At 33.5% G+C, this 18,350-nt stretch overlaps 1 protein-coding gene and 1 long non-coding RNA gene across 2 annotated transcripts; one reads left to right on the plus strand and one right to left on the minus strand.

Annotated features, from left to right (window-relative positions):
• Positions 1-1,047: 1,047 nt before the first annotated feature.
• Positions 1,048-7,148, minus strand: LOC147387504 (uncharacterized). Its single transcript, XM_086421280.1, has 6 exons — positions 6,746-7,148; positions 5,494-5,673; positions 3,254-3,335; positions 3,067-3,174; positions 2,745-2,903; positions 1,048-1,429 (listed from the first exon to the last, which is right to left on the minus strand). The coding sequence occupies exons 1-6, from the start codon at positions 7,055-7,057 to the stop codon at positions 1,233-1,235; spliced, it is 1,038 nt and encodes a 345-aa protein (XP_086277406.1). The 5' UTR covers positions 7,058-7,148; the 3' UTR covers positions 1,048-1,232.
• Positions 7,149-10,562: 3,414 nt separating this feature from the next.
• Positions 10,563-12,170, plus strand: LOC147387505 (uncharacterized). The gene is made up of 2 exons (XR_015171097.1): positions 10,563-10,732; positions 11,910-12,170. It is a non-coding gene; the product is annotated as an uncharacterized LOC147387505 (long non-coding RNA).
• The last annotated feature ends 6,180 nt before the right edge of the window (positions 12,171-18,350 follow it).

Genomic DNA, 18,350 nt, shown 5'->3' on the forward strand with positions numbered 1-18,350 from the left:
ATGCACATAATCATAAATGTGTTTTCTCACGATATGATTAAAAATCATCTACGGTTATGTGTGCATGTCCACGTCAGAATTGTGAGAATCACAGTAAATCCTGTGTCACCCCAGCACGACTCTATTAAAATATTTATGGATTACCATTTTGGAAGACACGGTCGAATTACAAACACCTTAAACATCTAAAATGATGATTCATAAGAGTGGTGCTAGGGTCCATTAGGATTTATTACGACTCTCACATTCTTGACACGGAGGTGTGCATATAACCATAGATGCTTTTTACTCGTATCTCGATGAAACAATCTATGATTATCACATCAATGCAGGGAAAAACAAAGTCCCCCCAGGGTTTTCCAATGCCTAATACTCACATCCTCCATTATGGAAGATCAAAATGGAGCTTTCCCTTGGATTTGGTCTTATACCAAAGATTGATTTGGAGTAAGGCTATACAAATCATCTTTTCCTCCTTTCTTGAGCACAAAGCCATGCATTCTATCATAGATTGTGCGTTCGTATTATAATCATTGAACATATCCAAACAACCATCTTGATCTACTAAGACACGCTCTTAGTTTAATTGCCTTTTTAACCCACTCCAACATTTTCTTGACTACATTCATTTCAAATTTTTATTTTTATCCTTAATTATGTTTGGTTTCAGTTTCTTTCTCCATGTCGTACGTCATCATCGTCCCATTTCATTTCCTAGGAGGGAGTACCACCCAAATGCTTCTCTATATGATGAACTCATCCATTAGATTAATTCTCATTGTAACTTCTCACTCCTTATGATCTTTAATTCTAGAATCTAGATGATCGTTTACAAACATTACAATCTCAAACTGGACTTTCCATCATGTCTTATATTATTACTAAGTCTTCAAATATAAAAAATTCTCTTCTTCAATTTCAATAACTTGATTCGATGAAAATCCATCAAGTTGATTCTAAGTGTATTAGAAGACACAAATTAATTAATTAAAAAAAAAAAAATTTGAACTAGTTTTCATTTCTTGGAGCTAGGATTTATAGAAGGTGGAACTCTAAAATTGGCTTAAGAACAGCCTGAATCTATTATGCACACTGGTCTGTCTGATACAGAAAATATGAAACTAGAAGATAAAATTCCACACATTTGTCCTCCTTACTTGCATACAATATATGAGACTTTACAAGCTAAATAGAGAGGTTCATAAGGAGGTTGGAAAACATGAATCTTAAATTCATGGAATGAGAAGGATCTTTCCAATATGTTTGCCACTTTCTATTAGCCTGTGAGCTTCTGCTGCTTCAGACAAGGGAAAGGACTTGTAAACCACAGGCTTCACCTTACCTTCGGCGATTGCGGGCCAAACATTCTTCTCTACCTCACTCACAATCATTGCTTTGTTCTCTATGCTTCTGCTCCGCATGCGCGCTCCTGCATTCACATAACTTCCATTAGAAAGGAAACCAGTACAATATGTGCTATGAAGGCAATTTCGATGAAAAAAAAAAAGTGTATATCACAAATCATATTCGATGGATTCAGATGAATGCATCAACATGCACACCCATACTGTAGACCACAGTAACAAAAATCGGATGATTTGATTATTATTCAGTGAGGGGTCAGTTTGGTTGATTCAGAAAAAATTTGAAAAAAAAACAAATTCGGGAAAATTTCAGAAACTAATTAAATCTAGATTAAAGAATGCATTATAATGATAAAAATATATTGTTTTTTTTAATCTATGAACTTTAATATATTGATTGTAAGGGTTTGAAATTTAAGTATGATCGTTAGAATGGTTTATCTGAATGATTCGAATATCTATAATTTTGAGTTTTCACATTTTATGGGGGTGAGAGGCATAAAAAAGAAATGTGAGGGAGCATTAAGACAGAATCATTTTTATGGGGTGAGAGGACATTAAGAAAGAAGGATTTTTCAATGGATGAGGGAGCATTAAGAAAGAAAGATTATTCTTTTTTGTTTGCTTGGTGGGGTTAGTGGTTAACAGTTAGCATTTAGTATAAGAATGGTTCAAGGGGTTTGAACCTAAGACCTTGGGAACAACCTCCACAAGGTCTTACCACTTGGCTAAGTGGTCCTTCTTGCATTAAGAAAGAAAGATGAGCAGGCATTTAACAAAGAAATTTGTAGGGTTGTAAAGACACCATCCCACAAATTTAGGCTGCATTTAAGAGAAGTCCCTGTCAGAGGGTTATTAAAGAAATTTTACTTAATTTCTTACATGGGAATCTGTGAGATATTAAAAGCCAAACCTCATTTCCATATAAATTGCCAAGTTACCAATTTAATCGGGCGATTTAACAATTGATGTGATTAATCGCTGATTAAATCGGTGAACCCTTAGATCTGCGAATTTTACCGAATTAAACCGAAATTTAGGAGAATTTTGTGACTATGCTCTAGACCCTAAGGCAACAAATCCCCTATTCACACCCACACTGGCATAGTCAATCCCAGGCTTAACCATACCACCCATGTCCACAACACCATGTGTTATTATTATTATTAGATTTGGTCATGACTTGGAAATGGGTGCAACAGAATAGTTGTGAGATGCCCCAAGATTGGGAGGGTCACATAAGTAGGTACTGGAAAAGGGCTATAATTGTATGTGCTTTGAGTGCTGTCCACCCCTCCCTTACATGGTGGGTTTTCGTTCTTATATGGTGGTATCCAGCATGCCCACGAAAAACTAAAGTAATAATTGTAATAATAATACCTTGCATTGTAAGGCGCCTTGCAAAGATACAGGTAAGATTCACTTCTGTGATGGTTCCACCCTGGTAGCCCAGAAGGAAAAGCCGGCCATCGATGTTTAAGCTGTTAAGATTTCGCTGCAAGTAGGACGCACCGATAATGTCCAGTATAACATCAACACCTATCATTGATCATTTTTGAGGTTTGACAAAGTGAGAGGAAACACTATCATAGAGCTTTGAGGTGTTGGAATCACGTTAACAAAAGCATGCATTTCAATAAAGAATTTTCACAACCAATGGTTTAAAATTGAACTGACAAGATTATGAGACAATAGAACAGACCTTTGCCTCCTGTTTCTTCCTTTACCCGTGCAACAAAATCTTCAGTCTTATAATTAATGCAGACGTCGGCTCCAAGATCCTTGCAAAAGGTTAATTTCTCCTCACTTCCTATATGGATAAATTTTAGCACTACGAGAAGCATGTATCAGATAGATGTTGAATATATGTGTTGATAGCGCTGACAGACCTGCTGTGACAAATACTCTCACTCCTCGATGTTTAGCAATCTGAATGGCAAATGTGCCAATTCCACTAGATCCACCATGAATCTGTGATTTAATTAGTGTACAGGATATATTAACAACACACCACACTATTTTTTCAAGGAGAGTAAATGAGCTTATACAGAATCAAGTCAGATCGGCCTCCAATGTTGGAGAGAGGAAACAAGGAGACATTCAAAATGAATCTTTTGGTTTATTTGATTTGTTTATTCTCAATGGGAACACCCATTTTATTTCAGAAATATCATATCTGAATGTTAGCAGTTGACAACTCAGATGAAACATCAATTTAATATTTTTCTCATTTTGACCCATAGTTTATAACCTTTTTTTTTTCACTCTCCATTTATAGATATCTTTGTTACATAAGTAGAATGCAATTAAGAACACAATCTTGTGATACAAAAAGCTACCCAAGTTGAAGTAAATATTACACGTGGTGTGTGTTGTCAGCATATGACATAGAGTCATGATGAGACAAGAGGGTGAGGGGGAACTCTCGAGAGTTTGCTTTGGAGTCCAAGGACTTTAAAATAAGAAGGATAATGACAAAGCATGTGGAATGCAACTTTAACAATGACACATAAAAAGAGGAAACAATAGTAAAATTGATGGCTGAAAAGCACCCTGAAGCCATCAAGTAGGACTGAGGATGTTGTTGACAATAAAATTAAAACTGAAAGTTTAAAGTGGAAATTCTTTTCTAGAGTGTTACATGACTGAAGTATTCCAATCAAATATCAAAAGACAACGGTAAGACCAGCTAAGGCTTTGTGTAGCTAAAAGTTTTTTTCTGATAAGCGTAAATTTATTAGAAATGAGCAAAAGAAAGAAGCTAAGACAACCCCTTAAACAAAGAAAAACCAAACAAACAAAAACAGAAGAAAAAAAAAAAATGGAAATAGTCAAAAACAAATAAAGGCTCCAAGAACTACAGTTCGCAGAGTGCATCTCATCTAAAAACAAAAACTTCAAATGAGACACCAACAAACTCTCCACTCAGCTTGGATCAAAAGTAGAGAAAACCCAATATTTCAAGAAACACTGCTTGATGGGTACTTTTCGTACCCTGGAACACCCTTTTATTTCTCTCTTTCCAAAGGCCACAACCAATGGCCGAGGGAATAATAGCCCAGAGATGTCTTTTTCTGCAAGAAAACACATTATATATCCACCCTTCCAAAAGAGAAGAAAGTTCTAGGAAAAACCCAACCCACCTGGAAAAGTAGCAGAAAACGCTTCCAAATATCACTTGAGAAGGGACAATGAATTAAAATGTGGTTAACAGATTTCCCATCTCTTTTACAAAGAGAGCAGAAGTTGTGACAAATCCACTCTCATAAAATCAAATTGTCCCAGGTTAGGATCCTCCCGAGGGAGGCTAGCCACATGAAAAAAAATAACCTTGGACGAAACAAGGGCAGACCAAACAATAGACTCTGAGAAGGACGCTTCAAAAGAAAGGATCAACAATTTATAAAACAAACGAACAGAAAATCTCTTACCCTTGCCCTTGGTCCATTCTCTTCGATCATGATCTATCCCTCTAATTTGGTGAGAACTTAGGAGATCCAGAAGCGATGTCAACTCCGTTATTTTCCAATCATTAAGATTTCTCCTCATACTCATATCCAAAGAGTAAGCACTTCCATTGCAAATCAAACAATTTTGCACCGTACAATTCTTAGAGTAGTAGAGATGAGGACATTGAGATAGATGAGTGGAAAGACATAAAAATAAAATCAGAAATGAAGAATTCATGAAAATGTAGAAACAGCCCCAACAAGTGGAAAACTAAGGAAAAGTTGATTGATATGATTTAGTCAGGTACAATGAAGGCAAATAAGAGTTGTAATTAGAAAGAAGGCACGATTGTAAAGTTTTAAAATGAATTAAGACGAAGACCAAAAGTGACGTTGATTAGGATGGTGAGAGCAGATTTGAACACATTGATTAGCCAGAGACCAAAAAGACATGGCTTTTGATAGAAATCAATTAGAGGAAAAGATTTGCGAAGCTGTTCCCAAATGGTGATGATGATGAAGACACAAACAGACAAATGAACACATGATCGCATGCACATGTGCTTACATTAACAAATATGCTAGCATACATTGCTATAAAAACTTTGAATTTCTATTTGTCATGGAATTATGCATGAACAAGGATTCACAGAAAAAATTGAGATAAAATTGGGATTTACCAAGAAAGTTTCTCCTGAAGACAAGTGACTCATCATAAAAACAGTTGACCAAACAGTACATGCCACCTCAGGAAAGCTTGCGGCCTCCTTAAGAGAAATACCAGGTGGGATAGGAAGAACTTGCCCAGATGGAGCAGCTACTTTTTCTGCATAACCTCCTCCATTGAGAAGTGCACACACCTGTAAAATATATATTATAAATCACCGTGCACCACAAAATTGTATGAAAATTCTAAATGCAAGAAGGACTCAACGTCACATCACATACAAATACTATTAGTGTTATACAGGACGGATAATATAAGCATTACACATGGTCAATGCTCATGGTTGCAATGGGGACATCAAAACTTGAAGAGTAGATTTTAATTTTTATTAAAAATTTTGTTTAGGACTTAAATTTTATGTTTTTTAGGCTTATTTGGATGTTTTATTGGCCCATGGGCTTACTATAATATTTAGGGGCAGTTTCATAACTTTCATTTGTCTTTTATTTAAATTTATTAGGATTGAAAAATTAGGAAATTAGGTTATTTATTTGGAATTTTAGTTTGATTAGGATTCTTGGATTTATTTTCTTTATAGATAGATTGTATTAGGGTTTTTTTTAACAAAGAATCATGAATAAATAAAAAAGGAATTGTTTTCTAGTTTTGAATGTTAGTGCATTCAATGTGCCATGAAAATCATTGACCTCCCTCCCCCATAATAATTACCGAATTGGTTATGTGCCTATCTATCGGGATGAGAGTATGGTAGCTTATAATTTTTTTTATTTTTTTTGTGATCCGGCACTTAACATATTGTGGGTTTTCTAGAGAAGTGTGTAGTTATTTTATATCTTGTATTTATATTTCTTTTATGTTTAACGAAATTATTTGGAGAAAAAATATTTAGTCCTTAATAGGATTGGAGATTCACCATGTCAAATTGGTGGCTTATGAGGTCCGATCTCCCCCTGAACGAGATCAATCTCGATCTTTTTCATTTTTTTATTATTATTTTTGTGATCCAAACTTGGTGACTATGCTAACCATCAGTAAATTCTCCAATATTATCTAAACCACTAATCAGAATGCCAGTAAAGGGGGTACCATCTGATATTACGTACAAAACACCCCAAAATGCTACAAAAAAATAATAATAATAATTTAAAACCCTAAAAAATATCCCCAATAAACATAGTATCCAATCACAAATTCTATGAATCCAATGTAAAAAAAACAACGATTATGAACAAATCTTGATATACCTGATCACCAATTTTCCACCGCGTAACGTTTTTTCCAACCGCTTCGATGATTCCAGAACATTCGATACCGAGATATGGACTCGCGCCTGGTGGTGGCGGATACGATCCATTCCTCAGTAACGTATCGGCTCTGTTGAGTGCTGCCGCTTCGATCTTTATCAGAACTTCGTCTTCTCCAATTTTAGGGTCTTCGACTTCTTGGACCTGAAGAACTTCTGGATCGCCTGGGCTGGTGATCACTGCTGCCTTCATTTTTTTTTTGTAGGAATTTTCAACGAGTCCTGCTGCAATGACCACAAGCTTGGACCTCATATTGCACTTCTATGGTTTCCATATACTTTCACGTCTGGGTGTGCGATGTGAGGTCCACTCTTAAGGTTGTGGTCACTGCTGCATTTTTGGAGTGATTTGTGGAAATTTTTTTTGAGTCGTGCAGTTCTTGAGGTGACTTCAATCCCGAACATTATATCGCACTTCTTTAAGGTAAAAGTGGATCCAGGATTTTTCGTCAAGAAGTGCGATATGAGATCCCAGTTTGAGTTCATTTCATATGTAGTATCAATTTGTATGCTTAATGTGATTTGTGTAAGAGTTTATATTAGCACTCAACTTTTACCAGCAAGATTTTCTCATGTGAACAATTTCAACTCGATTAAAAGTGTTAGAATAAGAAGAACAAGTAAGATCAAAGTTTAAAACTCTTATTGAATTCTTTCAAGATGTAAAGAAAAATAAATGTGTGTGTGAGAGAGAGAGAGGATGAAGAAATGGTTTGATACTTTTAGTGTGTAATAAACAATGGAGGTTAAAACACATTTATTATGTGTGTGTGTGTGTAAAGGGATATTTTAAAATTAAGATGGGTATTACTAGCAAGTGGGTGAAATGAGCTATTTCGGTGTGTGCAAATTGACTCACCCATTCAAAATACATCAAAATTTTGAGTGCCATTTCATTTTGGGTTAAAAAATCCAGTAAAAAAAATTTAATAAACGAAAAATATGTGGCACATACTTTATACATGTATTATATGCCTAACTTTAAAAGTACAAAAACCAAAAAATCGATAATACGATAGTAATGGTGATGATGGTAAAGGTAATGATAACAATGATGATCATGATAATAAGTGCATTGAGATTATTTTTCATTGGTTTATAAAAGAATATCAAAATCAAAAGGTAAATAATGAGTTTAAAAAATAAAGGCGATATATCTCAAATAAATGTAGAAGGACATGTCATTATTTTTAAAAAATGAAAGGGGGACGTATCCCGTAAAAGGGTGGGTTCCTAATTTTTTTTTAAAATTTTCCTAGTCTTCCTTTCCATTTTATCATCATCATCGAAACCTTAAAGCAACTTCAATGTATCTTCCAAAACCCCTTCCATTTCGCTCACCTGCCATTTGAGAGTGCAAAATCCATTATAGGGGTCCCCAACACAGTCTTTCAAAACTCTTCCATTTTCAAATTTTTAGTTTTCAAACTAGTTTGTAACCCCATCAAAAGTGATTTACAAATTTATAATAAAAATCGACGGTCCAAAAATCATCAACATTGTAAACCACTTTTCGTGGGATTCAGATTGGGCTGATTTTTTGTGAGGAAGATCTCTTCATCATATAAATCATCCTCACAAAAAATCAGCCAAATTTGAAATTTTTAAGTCAAATAGGACAAATTTTGCCAATTAATGTTGTTGTCCTAAGATTGTCAGTCGAACGCTACCCATATATATATATATTTTGATGTATTATGAATTACTTTAGGATTTAGGACATAAATTAATGAATTTTTTAAGGATATATTAATGACATTTTTTTAGGAAGAGATTAGTGACTTGTTATATGAATTATGAAATTTTATTTTTATTATATATTTATTTTTCATTAAAAATATATTGCTTCCAAGCAATTTTATAGGAAATTGGCAACCCATAAAACCGAACCAACCCGACCTTAGTTTGGTTTGGTTCTAATGGTAATTTCGTTTGATTATGATTCTAATCTAGTGGAACCGACCTTTGTTGGTTCGGTTCCAATTTTTCTTTGAACCGAACCAAGTTGCACCCCTACATTTTATAGCTTCTTGAGAATTTTCCCTTAATCGAAGGTTGCATGGAAATGATAATTTACTCCGAAGTATTTTATTAGAAGAAAAGTATTCATTCAAGATCACTCATATCATAGGAGTTGATGAGTAATCCAGGCTACAATATTTGTTACACAATGTTTTCTGCTCAATGAAACTCATTTGGGCTTGTTTCGAGAAAATCCCAAATCCAACGCTAAAATCATTAATCTTTTTTGGTTTTGAGGTGGAATAGTTCCAAAGAAAGGGACCACTGAATCATTTCAACTAATCTTTGTGACGGATTACAAATCAAAACAACAATCTCGTCAGACTTGAGTAGAAGTCAAGTCGACGACTCACAAATCGACTTGAATTGGGGATATCAATGGGTCGGTTTCATTTCCATTCCTTATGAATTTAAAACCGTAATCATTATATTTTTTTTCATTCCAATTTTAGTGCCAAAATAAATGAAATCGGAATCACCTAAAAACATGAGTAGCCATCAGATTGGATTATCAAGAATTGAATGAGAAAAAAAGTATTTCAAATCATTATAATAAAAAAATTTCATTAAAGAATTAATATATTATGATCAAAATTATTAACTTAATTATAATTTGTTATACTAAAAATATAAGTTAATAATTTATTATTTTCAAAAATAGAAATTTATCTTCTTTAGAAGTAATACATTTTTAGAAGAGATAGTTCGTTTTAAACTTCAATCCATAGTTTATATGAAAACTTGAAGAGTAACATGCATGAATTAATACCTTAAATCATTTATAATATAAAAAAAAATGATAAAATAAACGAGTTCTGAGTACTTGTGAGTACCCATTGGTTAGAACCTAATGGTTTTGGATCCTATTAGTTCAGTTTCATTTTAAACTCAATTCTAATCGATTCCAATAAAAATGGAATCGAACCCAGATTTTCAATTTTGTTTAAATAGGTACCCATTGACACCCCTAACTTGAATAACTCAAATTAAAAATGATAATATGTTTTTAACCTCCCTGAAAATATTAGAGCGATTTAGACATGCCCCCTTGGATGACATGCATCTCTTGACTTTAGTCTTCTAAATAAATTAAGGAGAAAATATTCAAATGCCCTCATCTTCAACCTCTAGCCCAAAACTCAGAATTTTCTTCTTATACCTGTCATCTTCAAGTTCTCCAACCTCCATGGTATATCCACTCAACTTAATTAATATTCAATTCATCATTTTCAATCTTAGAACTATTCTTTTACACAAAACACTAGATTTTTTACTCAAAATCATTTTTTAATTTTTCAAAAAATCTTATTTATTTATTTTTGCCCAGAACAAGTCATCTTCAATCTCTAAGGTAATTTTAATCTATTTAACAATCCTCAAGAATTCAATCTCACCTTGAGAGTTGAAGGTTGAGGACTTGAAGTAGATAAAATCTTAAAAAAGATGATGAGGGTTAAATTTTTTATCAAAAAAAGTGAAAGATAACTAGTTTTCAAAAGAAATCTCTGGGTTTTGACTAAAGGTTGAAGATGAGGGCATTTGAGTATTTTCTCTTAATCTGTAGAAGACTGAGGTCAAGGGATGCATGTCATCAGTTTCAAAACATAGGCATAACTCAGTACTCAGTAGGGTTTCTACCACAACTCGGTCATCAATTTTTGAGTTTAGTTGGAGAGTTAGTTGTATTGAGTCTTGAACCGAGTCACCTCGAAATTTAGTTGATCCGTGCACACTGTTAAAAGGTCGCCCATTTCGCACAATGCGTATGATAAGAAAGGTTGAACTTCATACACTATAATACTCCTCCATGCGCACGAGATAAGGTGTCGCGAACAATGTATCCATTTCTGTGAGCGCTTCGAAGCATCCACACCACAGCACAACCTCCCCCGCCTCACCAAAGTGTGTATGATCTCTTCCTCTTTCTGTCCTTCTAAATTTTCAAAAAAAAAAAAAAATTCGAAATTTTGCTTTGTGGGTCCTTTTGTTTGAGCTTTCTTTCTATTGATTCTGTTTGTTTCTTAATTATATAATCCCACTCAGTTGAGTTTTCAAATACCCATCTCAAGAAAAGATGAATTTTTTACTCTACATCTCATCAAAAGTTAGTAAATAAAAATTAGTTTTTTGCTGATCTTGTTGTACTTTGATTCTTATTTTATTTTATTTTTTTCATATTTTTTTGTGAGATTGGGGATGTGGGTTTGTTAAGCGAGGCTGTAAATTTGATGTTTCTTTACCCCAAGAGCCCTATATTGATTGACTTGGGGAAAATTTCTAAACTTTCATATAGGGACGAAGAGGACTAATACCTGCCTATTCAACTTTTTCCTGTACATGGATAGACTTATAACTACAATTTCATTTGAGATCTTTAACATATGGGAAATTATAAAAGGCACCCCACGAATCGATATGGATGTTTCTTAGAGCACCCCACGGAAAATGTCAATGTCGACATTTAGAAATCGACATTTATAAAAAATGCCCGACATTTTTATGTCTGACATAGAACAAAAAAGTCTTGTTGAGTGTTGACATTCAGAAACATGTCGACATTTTCAGAAAAATACTGGGTTGCTTTCATCTTCTGAGTTGCTCTAATTGCGAATCCAATAATACGGGGTGCCCTTTGTACACGGGTGGTCCTGATGAATAACTGGGGTGCCTTTATAGTTTCCCTTAGCATAATCAATGATTTTCAAGAAACAAAATTATGGGTTCCTGCTTTTTTAATTTTATAATGTTGGTAAAATCATAAGTGCCCAAGTTTGGGATCTTCAAGTTTTCCAACTGAAATTAGCCAATTAGGAACTAAACATATACAATCTCTAGTTTCTGTTTATTTCTTGGATAGAATTACTTCTCCTGAAACCATATTGGATTCAACTTAATGAAGATGGTTGATTTTATTGAGGACCAGGGAAGAGTACTAATTGTAGAAGTTCACAAAATGATTATAAATGGTCAGTTTTTACTAAAGCAATTAGAGAATGAACCAATTGACAAGCTTGATATATGACTAATTGTCGATCCCTTGCACAATTTAATTGGGTTTTTTTTTTTTTTTTCATTCACGACAGCTTTCCAATCAGATATATTATCCGTTATTTGGTGCAGGCTGCAAGTGTTAGCTTGTTCAACCACCAGTGAGTCATCATCATCCTCTAAGACTTATCGGAAAATTTTTTTGTTCGCCACTAGTAAGTGAAATTGTCAAAACCAGTGTTGGCTGCACAAGTTGGCCCATGTACACCTACAATATGGTGTTGGAAACCCCTGTGACTACTTAAGGGGACTAAAAGTTTGCATTAATGAACCTAATACTACCTTCTTTAAACTTATCTGTGCTATCTATGCTTGTCCATATATTTCATTTTGATGCATATTGGTGGCATTGCTGTAGTGTTGAACAATTAGCCAATATAAATAATAGAAATGAACATGATTGACATGCCATATTTCCATGAGCAGTGATTTTGTAATCTAAAGAGGAAAGTGGAAAAGGGGGAAAAGAAAAACAGAAAAATATCCAAATAATGAATACATTTTAAATACTGACTTTCTTTAAATTTGGGATGGTTTGGGGTTATGATTTGAAACTATCTACAATAAATTACTTATGGTATGGTAACCTTGGAGTGATATCTTTAACAATTAAATTTCGGACCCGTAAGTACAGCAAATCAAAAAAGAAACCTTATGCAATGAGGCTTTCCCAGTGTTTCTCAGACACGGCTTCTTTGAAGCTAACACCATTGGCACAGGGGGATCCGTGGCAACTCTTTGGTCTCATTGGATTTATTACCATGTTGTTCGTTAAAACAACCCAATTTTTCAATAAGTTTAGTCTTATAAGTCTTCCACTAGAATATTATCTTCATTACAATTCTTTTATTTTTTTAGTAATGCATCAACTAAAAAGGAAAGCTTAGATCAAATCTGGTCTTGGCAACTCATTGTATCAGTTGTTGTTGACTCCTAACTTCCCAATAAACCCTTCATTTCAGGTGGAGGTGGAATTTGCGGAAGCATGTAAATTCAATTTTTCAGCTGAGTTTCTTTGTGTACATAGCCTTGCTGTTGACATCAAAATTAGATCGGGGGGGGGGGGGGGATTTGGAAAGGTGATCTTTGAAACAGTCGAGTACTCTATTACAAACATGCACTGTTTTTTGTTGCTTGCTTCTTCCTTGATCAGTTTTTCCTCTACGAATCCCTCGTCATGGATTGCAATTGATGTGGTGGAAGCGTGTGAATCAATAGATTCAAAAGGAATTAAGAGATTGAGTTCAATAGAACACACAAAATCAATTTGAATCAATGCATTTAATTGATAAATAAACAATAGCTTGAAAGAAAATAAAACATAAAATTAAAAAGTAATTAAGATAGAAAAAGATAATTGACTTGATGTGTTTGGAATTGATTGAATTTCGTTTTTGAAGCTCTTTATATAGATAACTTTATCATAACATCTTAAAAATCTTCTAAAATGCTAAAAAATAACTTTCCTAACGTTTTTATAATATATTACTAACCTTCTAATCCTTTTAGAACTTAATTTTGACACTTCTAAGCATTTCTAATTGTAGCCTAAAGAATTAAAACGAATTTAGACAAACAAATAGAAACTTGAAAACAAATTAGATATCAGATAAGATAGAAATTTCCTAAAGTTGAAATAGAAACTAATTAACCAACTTCTAAATAACTTAAAATTGTAATAGATTAAACACATAAGATTAAAATCAAAATTGACTTTAGTATGGACTCAACCTGGTCAACCCAAATCGGGCTGGTCCAAGCGAGTTGAATTGGTCAAATTGAGTCAACTCGGCCAAATCTCGATAAATTGATTCGGTCATGAAAATCAAGAAATAATAATTAAAAGAGATAAATTTATGAGAATGAATTTATTGGTAAAACTTGCGAGGTCTTGAGAGTTGTATTGGTGGAGATTCTGTTATAGGATTTCTTACAAGGTCACTTTTGATTGAAAAGTCTTTTGACAAGATAATCAAGTATTAATTCTTGATCGGTAGCGTAAAAACGGTAACCAGGTGGAAGTATGAAGTCTTCTTGATGATCTTTTTATCAATAACATCCAGTCCTCTGACTTGATGTTCAATATTTTTTTTTCTTAATTTTTTAAGATTTCTTGATTGGTAAATAAGTTCGATATTTTCTTCTTGATTTTTTAGTTGGTAAATAAGTTCGTATAGGTCTAATTTTTGAGAAAGTCGAGTACTCTATTACAAACATGCACTGTTTTTTGTTGCTTGCTTCTTCCTTGATCAGTTTTTCCTCTACGAATCCCTCGTCATGGATTGCAATTGATGTGGTGGAAGCGTGTGAATCAATAGATTCAAAAGGAATTAAGAGATTGAGTTCAATAGAACACACAAAATCAATTTAAATCAATGCATTTAATTGATAAATAAACAATAGCTTGAAAGAAAATAAAACATAAAATTAAAAAGTAATTAAGATAGAAAAAGATAATTGACTTGATGTGTTTGGAATTGATTGAATTTCGTTTTTGAAGCTCTTTATATAGATAACTTTATCATAACATCTTAAAAATCTTCTAAAATACTAAAAAATAACTTTCCTAACGTTTTTATAATATATTACTAACCTTCTAATCCTTTTAGAACTTAATTTTGACATTTCTAAGCATTTCTAATTGTAGCCTAAAGAATTAAAACGAATTTAGACAAACAAATAGAAACCTGAAAACAAATTAGATATCAGATAAGATAGAAATTTCCTAAAGTTGAAATAGAAACTAATTAACCAACTTCTAAATAACTTAAAATTGTAATAGATTAAACACATAAGATTAAAATCAAAATTGACTTTAGTATGGACTCAACCTGGTCAACCCAAATCGGGCTGGTCCAAGCGAGTTGAATTTGTCAAATTGAGTCAACTCGGCCAAATCTCGATAAATTGATTCGGTCATGAAAATCAAGAAATAATAATTAAAAGAGATAAATTTATGAGAAAGAATTTATTGGTAAAACTTGCGAGGTCTTGAAAGTTGTATTGGTGGAGATTCTGTTATAGGATTTCTTACAAGGTCACTTTTGATTGAAAAGTCTTTTGACAAGATAATCAAGTATTAATTCTTGATCGGTAGCGTAAAAACGGTAACCAGGTGGAAGTATGAAGTCTTCTTGATGATCTTTTTTATCAATAACATCCAGTCCTCTGACTTGATGTTCAATATTTTTTTTTCTTAATTTTTTAAGATTTCTTGATTGGTAAATAAGTTCGATATTTTCTTCTTGATTTTTTAGTTGATAAGTAAGTTCGTACGGGTGTAATTCTTGAGATTTCTTGATTGGTAATTTAGTTCGTAGGTACGTAGTATATAAGAAGGATAAATAAAAGTTTGAAACTAATTTAGATTTTAACAAAAAAGGTCCTAGAATCTATAGTTTGGATATGTATCTCAATCATATAAAAATAACGGTTGAGATGAGATTCTATTAATTTTATTTCCTCTCATCTCAACCGCCCATTTAATGGAAACTCACACGCATACGGGATTCCTGATGTATTTATTTACATTATATTGGTCAAAGATTGAAAGAAGGACTTTTCTAAAATGATATAAGTGGATAAACCTATGTTACCTGATTCGTGGGTTTGTTTGGTTCAAATTTGGGTTTGCAATTCGTGGTTCGCCAATCAAGAATGAACCTAGTTCGTAAGAGTAGATAGAGATGAGGGTATTTGAAGGTTGAAGTGATGAGTAGGGTAAAAAAGATTTTGAAGATGGTAGATCTTAGGAAGAAAAAAATCTGAAATTTTTGTTTACAAGATGAGGGTATATAAAACAAAAGAAATAATAATTAAAAGAGATAAATTTATGAGAGTGAATTTGTTGGACAAATCTGCGAGGTATTCATGATTGTATTGGTAGAGATTCTGTTATAGGATTTTCTTACAAGGTAACTTTGGATTAGAAAGTTTTTTGATAATGTAATCAAGTATTAATTCATGATTGGTAGGGAAAAAACGGTAATCAGGTGGAAGCATGAAGCCTTCTTGATAATTTTCATTAACAGTAACACTCAATCCTCCGACTTGATCTTCCATGATTTCTTATTGATTTTTTGATTGGTAAGTAAGTTCGATATTTTCTTCTTGATTAGTAACTAAGTTCGTTGGTATGTAGTATATAATAAGTATAAATATGAGTTTGAAACTCATAATGACAAATCTTCATTCTTTTTAGGAAAATACTAACTTCGGCCATTGATTGAAGGTGTCCATCAATCAGACAGTTGAGATTCTAAGATTTTCAATCCAAATAGAATCCTTAAAAAGATTGTACTTATCTCTAGGATCTGTGTTTATCTATTTATATCATTCCAGAAAATTCATCTATCCTTAGCCTATATAATGTAAATGAATGAATCAGGGATCCCGTATGTGTGAATTTCCATTAAATGGATGGTTAAGATAAGAGAAAATAAAATTAATAGGATCTCATCTCAACCGTTATTTTTATAAGATTAAAATACATGTTCAAGTTAGGGTCTTTTTTATTAAAGTCCAAATTAGTTTCAAATTCGTATTTATCCTTCTTATATACTACACACCTACGAACTTATTTATCAATCAAGAAATCTCAAGAATTACATCCGTACAAACTTAGTTATCAATCAAGAAAAGAATATAGAACTTAGTTACCAATTAAGAAGAAATGATGAAAGATCAAATTGGAGAACTGAGTGTTAATGTTAAAGAAGATCATCAAGTAGGCTTCATGATTCCGTCTGGTTATCGTTTTTCCCCTACCGATCAAGAATTAATACTTGATTACTTTATTAAAAAAATTTCTAATCAAAAGTTACCTTGTAAGAAAATTTCAGAACAGAATCTCTACCAATACAATCCTGAATACCTTGCAGGTTTGCTAAAAAAATTCATTTTAATAAATTTATGATCCATTTTCTTTAAAAAATCAATAATAATGTGTTATACATCAGACCCCATTCTTAAAAAATAACTTGTCCTCGAGTTTGGCGCAGTTAAAGAAATTCCATCGTCGGGATAGTAAGGAAAGATGTGCTTGTCTTTCGTTAAGTTTACAACTTAAGCATTATTGCTAATTTTCTTGAGGATGCGGAGTGAACCTATCTTCTTGAACTTAGTCTTGAAGTAAGTGCTCGTTGGCAAACAATTCTTGTTAAGGTAGACCATCACCAAATCTACTTCTTTATAGGATTTGAAACGCCTATGCTTGTACTCTAAGAAATGCTCCATAATAAACAACCAATTAAGGAAATCTCAATGTGGAGAAGGCTGTTGAATTGTGGGATGTCCATCTTAAGCCGGTATTCAAGCTGATAGATTTGGGTAGGTGTTAGGGTAGAGTAAGGATCCAATTCATCGAGATAATCAGTATAAGAGGCTGGTTAGGTTTGAGAAGGTTTTTTATGGTTATATAGAGGTTTGGGATTATGAGAAACATGTTGTGGGGGTTGATATGAGGTTGTTGGAGTGAGGGTTTTGACTTTGAAGGTCTAAGAGTATTGTGGTATGGCTAGAAGGTTGATGAAGGGAGGTATGAGGCGTGGGGAGGGGTTGGAAAAGAGGGTTATTAGAAGGGTTTTGATGGGGTGGCGGTGGATGATAAGTTTGAGGGTTTAAGAAGACATGGGATGCAATTTGGGTATGATTAAAATTCTGTCCAGAATTTTGAAAATTGGTACATTCGGTCTCATTAATTGGTCTTCTAATGGCTTAATTTTGGGGGGAATTGAGGGAGGGATGGTGGAAATCCTTGGGGTAATTGTAGGAAGGGTTATGAGGGGCTGAAAAATGTGTAGGAGGGTTGAAGGTGGTGGTGGATGGGTAGGGGAAGCAAAGGGGGTGCTGGTGGGTGGATATCTTGTGGCTGAAAAATGGTGGAGAACTCTCTGATTGCCCAAATTGATCTTCTCCTTCCTTCTTCTAGTCATTAAGCTTATAAAAAGTAGTGAAGATCATGTCGTGCATCTTGGTGAGCAAGTGGTCTTCTAGTTCTTATGCTATGTTTGAATTGAGAGAAATGAAGAGAAGAGAAGAGGAGAAAATAAATGAGTTTCTCTCCATTCTCTTGTTTGGATTGTTAAGTGGGGAGAGAAGAGGAGAGAAAAAAAATGTAGTTTTCGTTCTCTCCAAAAGTGGAGAGAAGAGAGAAAGCCTTATAAAATATTTTACAATTCCAACTCTGCCCCTAGATCTCTTTTATGATATTTTCAAATCCCAAAGTTGTCCCAAGTTCTCTCTTGTCAATCCAAACATGGTGGAGACAAATTGTGTTTCTCTTCTTTTCTCTTCTCTTAATGAGTTTCTCTTCTCTCCACTTCTCTCAATCCAAAAATAGCCTTAAAGTCTTCGATCAAATTGCTGATCCACTTGCTCTATGATGACGAAATTGTTGCAAGCCATGTGATGGATCTCAATTGAGTCTTTGATGTCACTAGACGTAGCGGAAGAGTGTGAATTAATAGATTCGAAAG

This window comes from Akebia trifoliata, chromosome 13 (assembly GCF_017979445.1).
Source record: "Akebia trifoliata isolate Shusen 1 chromosome 13, ASM1797944v1, whole genome shotgun sequence".
Lineage (NCBI taxonomy): Eukaryota > Viridiplantae > Streptophyta > Magnoliopsida > Ranunculales > Lardizabalaceae > Akebia > Akebia trifoliata.

Excerpts from the sequence above, each read along its gene's own strand:
- LOC147387504 (XM_086421280.1), bottom strand. The coding sequence starts at position 7,057 with ATGAGGTCCAAGCTTGTGGTCATTGCAGCAGGACTCGTTGAAAATTCC. Across the intron at positions 3,336-5,493 it reads CTTCAGGAGAAACTTTCTTG|ATTCATGGTGGATCTAGTGG; the intron begins GTAAATCCCAAT and ends ATTAAATCACAG. Across the intron at positions 2,904-3,066 it reads GGAAGAAACAGGAGGCAAAG|GTGTTGATGTTATACTGGAC; the intron begins GTCTGTTCTATT and ends GATCAATGATAG.